Source organism: Coffea arabica, chromosome 5e (genome assembly GCF_036785885.1).
Source record: "Coffea arabica cultivar ET-39 chromosome 5e, Coffea Arabica ET-39 HiFi, whole genome shotgun sequence".
NCBI lineage: Eukaryota > Viridiplantae > Streptophyta > Magnoliopsida > Gentianales > Rubiaceae > Coffea > Coffea arabica.
Window position 1 is genome coordinate 53,246,328 of NC_092318.1, and position 15,533 is coordinate 53,261,860.

General features: G+C 37.6%; 2 protein-coding genes across 3 annotated transcripts; both read right to left on the reverse strand.

Annotated features, from left to right (window-relative positions):
• Positions 1-1,823: 1,823 nt before the first annotated feature.
• LOC113688179 (protein HOMOLOG OF MAMMALIAN LYST-INTERACTING PROTEIN 5) lies at positions 1,824-5,475 on the reverse strand. The gene is made up of 6 exons (XM_027205891.2): positions 5,163-5,475; positions 4,886-4,986; positions 4,313-4,422; positions 3,410-3,485; positions 3,145-3,285; positions 1,824-2,736 (listed from the first exon to the last, which is right to left on the reverse strand). Exons 1-6 carry the CDS (start codon positions 5,254-5,256, stop codon positions 1,936-1,938), a joined length of 1,323 nt encoding a protein of 440 aa, XP_027061692.1. The 5' UTR covers positions 5,257-5,475; the 3' UTR covers positions 1,824-1,935.
• A 1,583-nt stretch (positions 5,476-7,058) lies between these two features.
• LOC113688320 (uncharacterized) lies at positions 7,059-14,740 on the reverse strand. 2 transcript variants are annotated; one of them, XM_027206117.2, is made up of 8 exons: positions 14,631-14,740; positions 13,978-14,445; positions 12,170-12,539; positions 10,362-11,668; positions 9,799-9,912; positions 8,821-8,975; positions 7,971-8,096; positions 7,059-7,407 (listed from the first exon to the last, which is right to left on the reverse strand). In XM_027206117.2, the coding sequence occupies exons 2-7, from the start codon at positions 14,386-14,388 to the stop codon at positions 8,048-8,050; spliced, it is 2,406 nt and encodes an 801-aa protein (XP_027061918.2). In that variant the 5' UTR covers positions 14,389-14,445; positions 14,631-14,740; the 3' UTR covers positions 7,059-7,407; positions 7,971-8,047. The 2 variants fall into 2 exon arrangements, with proteins under 2 accessions (XP_027061918.2, XP_027061919.2); XM_027206118.2 differs by lacking the exon at positions 14,631-14,740 and having other exon boundaries at positions 13,978-14,546.
• Positions 14,741-15,533: the final 793 nt, after the last annotated feature.

Below are 15,533 nucleotides of genomic sequence, written 5' to 3' on the forward strand. Positions count from 1 at the left end.
TGATGGATAGACCCTCTTGTTGGCTTGCTTAGAGAGGGCAAACTGATGGTGATCACCAGCTTCCTTACCGTGACTTAAGCAAGGTGATGCTAAAATCCATTCCTCCAGAGTTACCAACTGTACTTTATTCTTTGACCCATGATACTTCTTTTTTTGCGGATGGGACTTCTTCTCTCCCCTTTTCTGTGTTGTGCTTCCGCCTAGGCATCCTTGCTTCACAAAATTGATTATGGATGCTGCTAAACCAACTTCAGATTCTTGTTTAGATGATCCTCTGGCATTCTTCTCGCGAAAACCTTTAAGATTTGATTTCATACTATTTTCTGCTCAAATAATTAATGTCGCACCTAATATTCGTGAAAAAAAAAATAACTCAAGGAAATTAATGAGATGGTTTTGATTGCAGGATGACGAAGAATATAAAACGGAACTCGGGCGGGTACTCCAAGAGGGAACCATTTTTCATAGGCAGAAACGTTCATTATTAGGATTGATTCTGAAACTCCATTTTGTTATCCATCGGTTGTCCCCAAGCAAAGCAAATATTATTCAGATTCCTCTGTGGATAATTTTCGATACTATTTCTACGATACAAGAAAAACCTCGTCGCTTCCGTGAGTTACGTCCAAACAATCCAATCCTTTGAATTTTTCTTCAAAATCAGACGAAAACTATTGTCATGCGTCTTCGTATGCGGCCTGGTTCTAGAACAGAACAAGCATTGTACAGCGGGTAAATAGTGCTAACAGAACAAGCTTTGTGCTGTTAATATTAGTGAAGCATTGGCACACTTCTACAAGGACTTCAAGAATGTGGCATCAACTATAAAGAAATCAAGATTCATAGCTTCCTTCTACAGGTATAAAGTTAATCCAGCCATAGCTTTCTCGTTTGGATTGTAGTTTTCTATAGAAAAATTTTAATTATTTTTCACGAACACATTTTTTAATTATATTTTCTATCTCACATATATTAAATTATTATAGTATATTTTTTTAAAAAAAAAAAAAATAACTCCTAAAAATAGCAATTAAAAAGGCCTGCCGGCCGCATCTACAGAAACTTTCATTACCTCTTCTTCTACCCCCACGCCCACCCCAGAAGAAGAAAGGCAGAAAAATGAAAAACTGGTATCTTGTTATTGGAAACCTTTCCTTGGAATCTCGAAGATTAAAAATCAATTTCCTATGAGGTTTCCCGAAGGTCACTAATTGCTAATTTTAGCGAGACATATACACTTTCGATTTCCAGTTACGGTAAATAGAGATATGAAGGCTGTTGAATTAATTAAAAGACCGAAATTAAAAGACTTGACAACTGAGATCCACAATCTTACAAACTACGAGAAGATCGCAGGGACGGATCATAAAATTTGTTCCTACGTCGTTTCAACCGCAGAAGCATCTGAAAACTTCTAATTATACCTTATATTTCAAAAAGAACAAATCGTAAGGTTTTTTCCTTGTAAACTGCGTATTTATTTTGCCCTCGAAATCCCTGAACTAAAAGGATCTAAATAAATACTCGCAAATCTGCTTTTAATTATGGTGCTGTGCTGCAGACAGCAAGGATTCCAACTAACGCATCGTCTTAAAAAAAAAAGGTACATATCTAATGGTTGGAAGATAAAAGCATCAATTTTTCGGTGCGTTCAGCAATTTTGTTACAAAAGCACTACAGTTGGTACACATTAGACATGGGGTGTGAGAAATGTGGGATGGGAAGGGAAGGTTACTGAAGGTCCATAGCACGGGGCATTTCTTCACGCTTCCAACAATGACGCACAAATTTCTTAATGCACAACCAACTTCCAAACCAGCAAGTGTACAAAATCCAATAACTTCTCAATAACTGATACCCATCTTTACAAGTAAACAAGAAAAGAAGCTGGCCATAAAAGGAACATCACCAAAGCAAATATCCAAAATCAAGAATTCAGTGACCAGCAGATGGAAGTGTTAATAACTCAAGTGACTTCTTAAGGTGATCCACAGCAACAGAAACATCATCAAATGCCAAGGCTCCAACTGCAAATCTTGCAGCCTTGTGTGCTTCAGCAATCTTTTCAGGCGGAGGCTGGTAACTGCTGTCATAGTGATATGTTTGTGCAGCAGTTATTTTAGGTTCTGAAACACTCCCATTTCCACCAGCTGAATTATACTGTGTACCTGATGCATAATTGGTGGTACTAGGAGCTGATGTTGTAGAGTAGGAAGCATCAGAGCCTTGATATTGTGAAGGATAATGAGATGGAGCAGTGGGAAGGCTACTCTCAGTAAAACTAGGATAAGACTGAAAATGGGGATATGAGTAAGAGGGAACATCATGTGAAGGATAGTGCTGCTGGGCTTCATGTCGGTATGCTTGTTGATGATAGAATTGGGAATAATTTTCAGATCCGTTGGTTGAAGGAGGCTGATGGAAAGTATGTGAAGGATAATCATCAGCAGGATAAGGAGATGGAGGTAAATTTGACGAAGGTGATGCCACTAGGTTGGAAGGGGGAGGAATATTTGCAGAATGGTGGAAGTTAACTGTGTCATATGTTTGAGGAGACGAATCTGACTCAAATGTAGGTCTCGTAGCAGCATCACTTCCCGGTTGAGGTGGATAATCAGCTCCGGTTGAGGGTCTAATAATGGTGGTATCACTTCTCGGTTCAATGTCCTGGAAAGGCACATCAGTTCTCTGTTCAAGGTCCTGAAGTGCTGGGTCACTACTTCTTGATTCAAGGTCCTGAAAAAAGCAAGGTCAGCGTCACTAGCCTGCACACCAACTCAATTGCCCCAAAAAGAAGTTCAAATCAGCTTTTGGATTTCTTCATGCTACTTCATAAAATAGTATGTCTGACCTTGAGCCAGAAATTCATGCATAACTCAAAATCCCAGGAGTATAATAACCAACTTAGTGATCCATTACTTAATCCTTAAAAGCAAAAAATGGAAGAGGAAGAAGATATACAGCAGAACTAAGAGGGGATTTCCAAACTTAGAAGTAAATGATTTTCCATGATAGCTTGAGAAACCCAAACTCTGCCTATCTCATTCTAGTGGTCCCTACTTCTTAATGAATAAAGTTTCAACTTGCCTCTAGGCCACATTGATTGCAACAACTAAAGATATACAATAGGGGTTGAGGTCATACGTATTCACCACTTGATGTACTTGGTGGCACAGATAAGTCCTTCTCACCCCCGGGAGGACCTGGTACAGGTTTCCTCCCTTCTTTCAAAGCTTTCCTGATATCTGCTGCTTTCCAGGCCGCATATTTCTGCTTCTGTTCAAGCTGATAAAAGAAGTGATCAAGCAAATTCAACAGTGTTAGCAATATAGATCATAAAATTACCTTCAAATGTAAACAATCACGGATGAACAAACAAAACTATCAAAATTTTTCATCAGAAACTCACATCAGGCTGAAGTTCACCAAACTGGTTGATTATTTCAAAGAAAATGCTAGCAGCATAAAAAGTCTTTGCTGTGTTCCTGTAGGAGATGTAGCAAATTATACTGTTTACAGACATATTGTGTGGATTGACAATGTGGAAGTGACAAAATCTCGAGGAACTATTGACAGAAAACCAAATTTCATTGACGAACAAAACATTGACTAAATGCCATAAAAGGCAAGTAAGAAGCTGATCAACCAAGCATGAACGCAACCCTTTATGTGTATGTGTTTTCTAAAGCCACAATCATCAAAAGCAAACTTCCTATGCAAAAAATAGCTAATACATATTCATCACACCAAGACATAGATTTTTTCACATGAAAACAACAAAATCAGTAAATCTAGCCGGGATGATTGGCACGAGTCATAAAAAAAAATATATAAAAATGTCCAAGAAACAATTATCGCATAACCATATCAAGTGGGACGACTATATTAACTCTCATCAATAGCCAATATAGCTTAAAATTGGATTCCAGAACTTCATGTATATGAAGGTTATAGAAAAAATAACAGGTATGTTCTTGTCACTACAAAGCTGAAGAAAGCAATGTGACAAAGTGACTGCTTGCATGCACGACAAATACAAGTTCAATTACCTAAGTAAAACTTCAGGTCTGATATTCTAAGAAAAGCTCAGCTCTTTCTCATAATCAGAAAACAATAAAATGAATACTTCAAGAGACACATGGTTACATCATGACAGCCTCAAGCTCAACAGTAACGAATCCAGCGATTTTAATACTTGAAGCATTGACCAGAAGCCACAGATCAGACCTTGGCCTAAAAATACATTAAGCATAATATGAAGATCATATCACTGCCTAGATTAAAGAGGTGAAGTGGAAGCAAAGTATCATACAGGTCAGCTTTTCCAGCACGATCCTGCTTGTCTGCCTTAGAAAACACATTCATGGCAAATCCCTCAAGGTGTAAATGATCATCAGGCCCCAGCTGCAGTGACTTTTTGTCCTGTACCAAAAAGGGCAGAAGATAGGAAAGAAACTACCTGTAGTAAGAGATTTTCTTCTTCCTGAAAGTTTAACCAACTTCTGAAGTATGGCAGTAGGAATATTAATGAAAGACGAACCAATCCCCTCAGAGATATGAAAGATTCAATCATTTTCTTTTGTACATAACAACAAAGTCCATCTCTTCCAAAACCAAATAAAAAACTTTAAAAAAATTAAAGAAAAAAGGGTATTATTTTTTAAGAGAAGCTTGATCCTGATACACGTAACATACATCATCAACTAATTGCATAAACATTCTCACGAAGAATCTATAAAAGCAAATTAGAAAGAGAGATAACCAATAAAAAGGCTCCAACAAGACTCCAAAATGGAGTATCGTCATCATATAATATCTCTCAAATGATCGGCTTTGTACAAAAGAATACATAGAAAAAATACAAAAGAAAGGGGAAAGTAAAAACCTTCTCAAGTTGATTCATGAGGGAAACGAGGAGAGAGTTGGTGGTCTTAGTACGCTCGCTCTGGGGGATCTTCAATCCTCGTTCCATCGCATATAATCGACCTAACAACCAAAAGACGTCGAATTTCCGAAATCAGCAAATAGCAAAAGTTAGGGTTTAAGTAAAGTACTAATCTGATTGCATAATCAGCACAATAATACAAGTACATCACTATTTGAACTTAAAAATTAAAAAAAAATATGCACGATGATGAAAGAAGTATAGAATATGATCGTACAATAGTAAGCAACGAGGGGTTCGTGCTTCTGCAATTCATCGGCTCGTTGAAGATAAGGCAATAACAGCTTTGCTGGTTCGTTTTCCCCTGCCATCTTTGCTCTTCTCAACTCGCACACAAAGCGTCTTCAAATTTGATGTAAGAAGTTTTCCTTGTCTTTTCTAACCTTTTGCTAAATTGGTTGCCTCATAAGACGTTTATGTAATTATTTGCACCGAAAGACGGCGATGGCGTGTGGGGTGCTAAATGTCTCTCTGCCTCTTTCGGGTCGAGAAACTTGAGAATGATTAGAAAGTGAAAGAAAAAAATGTTACAGTTCAAATGCCCACATTTCTTCTGTGTGTTACAAATTATAAAATATTCTCCAGTAATCTTTTTTTTTTTTTTATGTTTCCGATAATCTTTTTTATTTCACATGTATCAAATTATAAAAAAAAATATTATAATAATTATTTTAAATAATACTCAATCCAAACACATTATTCTTTTATCCAATCAAACTCAAGTTAAATCTAAGAGCCAATCAATATTAAACCTTGTCTTACCTTAATTTGATTAGTAATGAATAAAATAACAAGCTTAATTCATATTTCACAAAAACCCCCCCCTTCCCCCCCCCCCTCCCTCCCTCCCCCCCCAGAGTTTACAAATTAATTTTTTCTTGATTAATAGTGTAATGATTTATTCTTTCATCCTAATATTTGTAGATATATATTGCATGTTCAAATTTTAAACTTGAATAAAAATTACTTATTATGCATCCAAACTTGAGAAAATTATTTGTATGTATATCATATGTTCAAATTTTAAACTTGACAAAGAATTATTTCTTGTTATGCATCTAAATTGGACGAAATCCTATAGTCTGTTAGAATATTATTCTCTCAATATATATTCATCAGTGATGATATTGATTTATTTATGAACTTGTTAATGTAAATGTTAAGAACACTTATTTCATTGTTGATTTATTTATAAACTTGTTATAACCTAAGAGTCAATAACACTTATTTCATTACCCAAAGCAAATTTTAGAATCTCCCCGAAATTTATTAGCAAAAAACAAAAATTTATCCAAACAATTATATTCTTGAATTGACTTGGGTAATCTTTTTAGAAAGAAAAGATTGCCATTTTATCAATAATAACTCGATATTTTGGGTGCATTTGAATTGAAATTTTTTTGTCAAAAAAATAGTTTTTATTTCCAACAAAATCTACAAACACACCAACACAACATAATCACCTCTTTCTCCACCACCACCACCACCACCACACTCTCACTCCTCCCAACTACTACCACTCGAAATAAGCCCCTTTCTCTTCACTTCTCCCCCTCCCCCTCTCTCATCCAAAAACCCACGCCCTCTACTCTCCTTCATCCACTCTTTCCTCCACTTAAATCCTTCACCACCCTTTCCCTTGTTCCTTGTTCCTTTTTTTCCACATTTCCCTTCTTCCTTCTCCTTTTCCTATTCCTCTTTTCTTCTTTTTCCTCTTCAGCCATTCGCATCCAAATCCAACCATAACCGATCTGGTCTAGATTGTGGATGGTGGGCGAAGAATAGGAGGAAAGAAAGGGAAAGGAAGAAAGGAGCAAGGACAAAAGATAGGGAAGGGAGTAGGGAGGGATAGCGGTGAAAGAGGGCAATAGTGATGGATAGGTCATCTACGGGGGTGCAAGGAGTAGGTAGGGGGAGGGGCAGAGAAGGGAACGAAGAAAATATCCCAAAAAAAAAGCCAAAAAGCCAAAAAAACACACACCTTCTAACCGTCTATAACAATTATTTTTCTACACTGAAGTTCAATAAAAACACCCACTGGCGACGGACTAGTTGTTAAGAAGTAAAAGTTACTATTACAGCCCCAAACGAAAAATGCACGAATAATTCATAATGATCGAAAAAAACATATTAATTTCTAACTTTGTGATTGTCTTCATCCAGGACAACATATTACGCAATTGCGGAAGAGAGCTGAAAACAGCCAGTTATCAGATACGCCAAGCCACCCAGGATGTCGAGTAATTTTGACCCAAAAAAAAAAAAAGAAAAGGGCATGACAAGGTTCCTACTCTGGACTACAACTAGAAAATTTTCAATAAACTATTATGAGAACCGATACATGTACTTGTAAAAGCTATAATTTCTAGCCCAAAAGAAAACCAAATTAAAAGAACTACAGATTGTACACGAACTGAATATTCCACCATTAGTTGTCCCGGGGCCTCTGCTGCCACCACCACCTGTTCATAAGCCCACAACTTACAATCAGCTGCAGACAAATCAAAGAGGAACCGGTATTCTAGTTTTAGATAAAGTTTCAAGTACTTCTTTCTGACAGCTTAGGCCTAAGTCCCCATGTCCATTACTTCAGAAGAATGCAAACAAAATATTACTCATCAATAGTCTGGATTTTTCAATGGCCAATGTTGTCAGGGCAGAAAGGGGAAGAAGCAGGGGGGGGGGGGGGGGTGGGGTGGGGAATTGCTTGGATAAGTTGGCCTGGCACTCCACAATGTTAGGCATTGTGATAGAAGGGCACAAGTAAAAGACACTGGAGCAGAATTGCGACCAAACTTTTCATCAGACCAAAAAGATGCTTACATTGCCAATACTTGACATGCAAGCCGAATCTACGTAACCAAAATGCTGGATTTAGGTTGTAAATCAAATTACTCTTACAAAGGAACATGAAAGATTATATCGCCAGAATACCAAACCCAACAGCCTAAACCCTACACCCCCCTCCCCATCCACTGCCGTGAACCCCTCCTGGCAGGGAAAAAGGAACTGGGAGATGTTTTACCTGAAGAAAGTCTACAGAGGGTAGCTGCATCCAAAGCCCAAGGACATTGACACCCAAAATGATTGGTAATTGACTGATTAGCAGTTAACATCACGAAACAGCCCTTTTGGTTCATCATAAATCCATCTGCCAAAAGTTTAAGAATTAATCAGAGACCAAAACAAGGCAACAAGGACAAAAACAGCAATAATCGGTGGTGCAAGTGTCAATGACAATAGGTTTTCCCTCCTGTAATAAGTGTTATGTTAAATTTCAAGATTCTGACCCGAAGCATCCAGCATCAACAATAGAACAGCCACAATTTGCTTGGCTTTAAATTTGACAAAGCAGTCCAATATATTGATCAGTATTCCTGAAAATTATAGGTACTAGTGTACATATATGCACAAATATAGTTCCCCCAGCACAAACCATCTTTATCCGATCTCTTAATGCTGGATATCTACATCAATTTTCCTCACTCCAAGCACTTATACTCACACATACAATGCATACAGAGAAAGAGACAACAGACACAGGAGGGACTCCTAGACAGTTCATGGCATGAGAAGGTGGCTCTTCGTATGGACACAACAAAGATTTTTAATCAAAGAAAATAAATGTTTCACTGCTAAACCATTTCAATTTCAGACATTTAAAAATTAAAGAATTAAAGAGAGCTAGAATTTTTGTCAGACAAAAATAAAAATAGATGCATCAATACTCATAACAAGCTTCGATATAATAGAGATACACGTACTGGAAGAATAGATGAGAAAGTCAAAAGGTGCTAACAGAGATATTTCACAATCATAGACCTTTGACAGAAGATTAGTGCATGATTAAACAATAAAACTATGTAGCAACATACTTGCATACGTAAAGTGGCTGTAAACTCTCATTCGGCCTTTTTCCTCCATTGGTTCTCTTTTCTTTTTCTTCAATGAATCTTCCAGGAGGAAGAACTTCACAAAGGCCTTGTACCAAGCCAGCCATTACTGTGCAACTAATAGTAGACTCATAGACCTACAGAGAGCAAGACGGAAGTTAAGGAGTTGAGCATACATTAACTAGTAAAGTAAACATGTCAGACCAGACATTGCAAGGGCCAAATTGTCTAGCTAAATTGTAAATTCATAAAGCAGAGAACTAGTTCTTGATTTTCCTTTATCAAAATTTTCTGAGCTGTTAAACTTTAATCACTCCAATGACATGATTTTCTCAAGTAACAAGTGAAACTTTTAAGTAGTTAATTTTGTTCATGCCCTAATCCATTCTCTTCTTCATCGATAAAACACTTGAAATTAAAAATCCAACTCCAGACCGCAATAGAACCACCACCATCGAATTCTCCATCAATTGTAAAGTTCTTGACAAGTTCCTTAGGCTTATCAATTTACAATTAACTGCATCTTCAATTTACCCTAAAGCCCACTATATATCAGACAGACCGTAACTTTATTCATTTTACATTTGGTGATATTGGCTAATACTCTGCCATCCAATCATTACACAACATGATTTAGAAAAAGCACAAGGAAAGCTTCTCATTAGGTAAAACTTTTGGTGTACTCTCCAGTCAATTGTCGCCTGGGAACCTGAAAGCTTAACCAACCAATTTCTTCCACATTTCTAATTTTTAATAAGGTGTTTGAACATTATATCTTGTCTCAAAGTCTGTCAACTATATCTACAGAAACCTTGTTCAATTTATTAGCATCTTCTAATGGATAAAAGTAATTAAGGAAGATGCTAGCCAATAGGAACTGAAAGCTTGTAACTGGGTCAGCACGGGAAAAAGATTAACATAACAGATAATAAATGCATGGAAATAAAAGCTAAAATTCACCTCACTGCTTTCCAGGCCACAAGGACGGCCAACGGCTTGTGGCAAATCAGCAGGAAAGTAGCACTTATTGACACTCACCCACCTAGTTTTCATCTTAATATCCTCCCACATGGCCTGCAAAGGGAAAACAAGGCAATCCAATCAAAAAGATCACCAATAATTATTTGCTATTTCACGTCTTTTCTTTTTCACCTTTTTTGTACTCCATTAAGGTCAGGGATTAACTTGTTTCAAAAAGCAACCTTCTACTTTTACCAAGTACATAGCAGTTCTAGTGCAGAGCTGAGGGAAGTGGCAACTCAGAAATTGAGAGCAAATGAGATGAAAAATATCAAAAGAATAATGTCAACCACTCATAGGACAAATATCAGGGCAACGGACAGACCTAGCTGGTACATGCAGTTTTTAAATTTAGAATAATGTCAACCACTCATAGGGTAGAATCAAGCATCCCTATGATTGCTTTCTGCCCATCAGCTATACAAAGTAATTTGTGGATTAGTATATGAAACTTGCAAAACATTTAGGTGTCCCACAAGACCTGAATTATCCTATATTAGTACCTGAAGTTTTGACGGAATCAATCTATCATTGAATTGAATAAGAACATGATCATGGAGTTTGTAGACAACTCCTCTAATGCAGCAAGACTGGTAGAAAGCTTTCTCCTCATCGACTTTAAGTATACCGCCGATCCAATCCACATTGTGTACATAATCTGGTAGAAACTTTCCATGCTCTGCAAGTCCAGAACTGGCTGCAGAAGTTTCAGCAGGAATAGCTCGCACAGTCCCTTGATCATTTTGTGAAGATTGCTGCAACAGAACAGCACTATTTGGTGCCCCTGGCTGGCGATTATCTTGTGCGTTGCCAGGGGACTGCGACGGAGAAGAGAAACTAAGAACTGTCTCAGATTTTAAAGGAGTCTGTGAATTCGACTCTAGCAGTTTCTCTTCACACAGGCCTTTAACTGATGACAAAGTAGGAGAAACAGAGACTGGACAGGAGGCTTCTGTTAGATTATTTAAAGAAATTCGTGAAGATGACTTGTCATCCATCTTTCCTTTGCCAACAATAGTATTCCCTCGTATTTCGGTTGTATTTTCCACCTTCAATGCAGATGTTGGATCGCTATGACCACTTACTCTATTACCAGTAGAGGCCCTTTGACTTGCAGCATTCCCATTAACCATTATCTTCTGCTGGTTCACCTTCACATCTAGAGCGGCTGCTTTCTTATCTGGAGTTGATGGGAGAGCAGCTGCACTAGAAGGCACTTTGGGAACATTATTGTTTCTCATGACACGACCATATTTAGGGGGCAAGCCTTTCCCATTGCTTAACTGCAAGCATTTTACACAGTGCCACTCTGCTCTAGGAATTCCTTTTGGATTATTTATGTGGAGACATTTCAAGTGATAACCCTTCTCACAAGCATCACAAACAAGAACACTGTCCACATCATTTATGGTAGACTTGCATGTTTGGCAAGTCGAAGCCTTGTTCATGTAATCCCTGGACGGTGGAGTCCAGACAGGGCGCTCAGAAACCCGTGGCTGTAATAACTTTTGAACAATTTTACCAATTTCAGCATGGGTATTTCTTGGTATGGGAGCCGGAATAGTGTTTGTGCCTTGCAAATGCTGATTTACACCAACTGCATGATTTCCAGTTGTAATCTGAGTTACTGGTGGTTTTGATATTGCAATTTGTGGGCCTATTCTGGACTTGGCATCAGTTGCTCCCTCAACTTTAACGGTAGCTTTCGCAGGCACCTTCTCAGCTCCAATTTTAGGGGGTGCGGTGGTAGATTGGGGTTGCAGAGACCAAGCTGGCGTTTTGACAGAGGGCTGATCCCCAGAAGAATTTGCTGCACATCAAAAGAACATGACACATCATTTTACAATGCTATGGAAATTGGTGACCTGATAGTTCACCACAGAGATCGGTACAATTAAGACCAACCATTTTCCAGGGAAGACTTTGTTTCTGAAGTTCCATTAATAGAGCACCAAAGACATCTTATTCACAAACAGAAATCCTACGTAAAGATTTTTCGTGAATCCAGGAAAGTTATTAAGGTACAAATACCAGAAACCACTTCTAGACATAAAAGCCAGATGTTTGCAAGGGGCATCAGCTAGAAAATCCAACAACCAAGTATGCGTAGTTAAAGCAAATTCAATACTTACTCTGTGCAAGGGTCTGCTTAGTCTACTTGATAATATATATGTTGAGACCAATGCACAACCCAAATAGTATGCAGCACATTCAACTCAGAAAAGAATTGCTTTTGTAGATATCAGGTAATTAATTGCAAAAGTACCTATCACTAATCATTCCTCGATTAAAACAAGGAAGTGATTGCTACCTTGCACTTGTGATGTTGGCAAAGATCCATTTGGTCTTCCATCCAACCTGAATCTTTCAATCCTAGGCAATGCAACTGGAGTAGCATCCCTTGCCATATTACTGGAGGGCAATCCACTGGGAGTTGTTGGTCTTACTTCACTTGTAGGTAGCTGATATGGTAAAGATGTCAATGTTGTACCAGCTACATGACCTAGAGGTGAAGGTTGGAAGCTTCCAGAAGAAATTGGTATATGACTAGGTTTATCTGTGGCAAAAACACGGCCAGCAGGGGGTGGAGCACGATTTTCAACCGCCACACCAGACTTTGTATGCAATCTTTGCGATGAGTGTTGAGCAGAAGGTAGAGTAAAGTCCTCAGCTTTTTCCATCTAAAGGTGCAGCCAAAAACAAGGAAGATTATGCACAAGATAAGGAAAAATATGTAAACCAAGATCTGTAAACAGCATTCTACAACCATGTAAGTGATCAATTAATGCTGCATAACATGAGAATCCAATTCTGACACTGCTTAGAAAAGAGAAACCCTATGCTGATAATATCAAAAGAAACTGTTAATCATAATAAGAAAAAATAATTACAGTCAAAAAGCTATCAAATAATAGCACACACACAAGATATTAGCGCCTAACTGAGTACCCTTCAGTTAATACATCAAACAAAAAATGAAACATCTTAGAAGAAAATTTTTCAAAAAAAAAAAAGCAAAATAAGTTTGATCTTCTAAGCCAAATAATTTTCAACAGAAGGTGCTAAAGTTGAGACCTCAAAGAAAATACTTTAACCACAGGAAATCAGTTCAAGGACAACAGAATTACCAAGTAATCTCAATTTTTCAAAGTTCAGCATATTCAGGAACTTATACTATGAACTAATAGTACCAGAAATAAAAAGAGTAATTGGCTGCAATGTGCATTTAATTACACCCGACAAACAAGTGAAATACAATAATTGTTTTTTACATTCGATTATGAATACCCACCGCCAGAAGGATTAACTTTTACACCGGGTAAAGTAAAAGTGTTTGTAACGTGTTGAGATAGCATGAAACTAAGGAAAGCTAATAATGACGGCATGCAAACACATGGATGTGCATTCTTATGCCCGTTAAATGTTCGCTACATGGAACAACTACACGTTTTATTCAAACATATCCATATTCTAACTCGGCACATGGATCCACAAATACAGCTAAAAGTCAATTCTTAGAAAATCGAGCAAGTAAATGAGCAAGCAGAACTTTAGTAGCCTAAATTTGTCATCTTACGAGCCATCTACTTTTCTCAACAACAGTATTTTCCCCTAATGACAAAAGAAGATAACTGCATCATAAAAGGACTTCAATGTAAATAACAAGCACTGCCTTCCCGCCTATAATTTGACTTTTCAAAATTTCCTTTTTAGCGGTATCATCTTGTAAAAAGTTGTTTAAGCCAATGGATTGGACAACTACTCACATGGACATTCACACAAGCTTTCTATAACAGAACTAATCATGGCTTTGCAATACTAGTTGAAGAATACAGATTATCTGATTAGCCATAAAGACTAGTAGATTTCTTGTTCGGAAAATCACTGCCAAATTCTTCAGTGCAAGTTCTCACCACAACCCATCGTTTAAATGAACATTCTCTTTACAGCCCAGAACGGTATGATAGTCACAGTCAAATTGAACTGTTAAGGTGTTCTCCTCTGTTTCCAAACTCAATAACAGCACATTTCACCAACTGAATGCAATCCAAACAAAATTTAGACCAACAAACTAAAAAACTAAAGAGTTCAAAATCATGTAAAGAAAATCAAACCAACCTTTCTTTTGGAAAGCAATAACTTCTCAGCAATGGTAATCTTGGGCGGCCGAAACCCTAACCTCTGTTCCCTCGCCTTATTAAGCCCGAGATCCTCAATAAGTGCCCCAAAAACATCCCTGGGAAACACATCCTTGGGCGGAAACAATTCACAAACCTCCACTAACTTCTCTCGAGCGGCCGCCATAATCTCCTTCTCAACACCAGTCGGAACCTTGCCTCCCCTCATTTTCCCCATGGCCGCCAACACCAAAACCATCTCCGCCACCTTCCTCATATTACCAACCACAGCGCCTCCATGCCTCAGCTTCTTCGCCGGCGGAACATCTTCTCCTCCTCCTCCTCCTCCTCCAGCGGTATCCTCGGCCGATCTTTTCTCACCCAATTTCACTCCGGATTCAACCGAATCCATCCTTGACAAAACCCTAACTCAAGCCAAAACCATAAACGGCGTCGAATTGGGAGAAACCTGCAAAGAGAAGAGAGATGAGAAGCCATAAAATGAGGAGACAGGAGGACGGGGAAACCCTAGAGAGAAGAGAAAAGAGGAGAGACGGGAAGGAAAGACTCAAGAGAGACGTTGAGATGAAATTTGGGAAATAAAAAAGAGAAATTTTGCGATGCGTTAAAAATTAAAAATTAGAATTATACTACCTTTTTGGCGGGTAATTGAGAGATAGAGCTGCGAGTTGTTGTTATGGTGAGGCCGGGGTGCATATTGTTTGTTGACAGGGCAGCAAAAACTTATGTGCAGGGCAAAGAGGGAGAGATTATAGAGAAAACGCGATCGTATTAATATTAAGCGATTTTTCACTTTGCCCCCTCAATTTGTACGATTTTATAATTTTTCCTCTAAATCTTTATTGGTTCTCGATTAGCTCCTAAAATTCATAAGTAAGGATGCTTAGTTTGTTTTTTCTTTTTCTTTTTTCAATATTAATATTATACTAGTTGGGATGGAAATAAATAGGTTTATTGTGACATTAAGAAAGATAAATAAGAAATCAAGGAAGAAAAATGCTTAAAGAAATATGAGCGCATGCATCACTCTTATTTTTTTTTATCATAAATTGTCTTTTTTTTTTTGTGTTACATGAATCCCTGATAGTTTTATGGTCATATGTGGTTTGCTTTGCTTGAGCTTTTAGCTTTACTTACAATAATTTCGGCATTAATTTATCTTCACTACTCGTACAAAACTCTCCCTAGCAATGACACGCCTTTTTTAATAGTCTAATGCTCTTCTTGTTCTCTTACCAAATAGATCCGTGACTTATTTAATGAAATTAGAGCGGTTTGAACTACATTACTATTACACACAAAGCGATATATCTACAATACTTACTTATAATTCCAGTCTCACAAAATACACACGTATTTATCAATATATACTATTAGCCTCGACTTCGGGCACATTTTAATATACTTACATCATAAATGATAATTGGTCAAACTGAAAATCAGAATTTAAAAACTTATCTGTCCATAAATAAACTTGCTTCTACTCGAAAGTTACTGATATATTTTAGTTCTCCCATAATTACACTGAAAAAATGG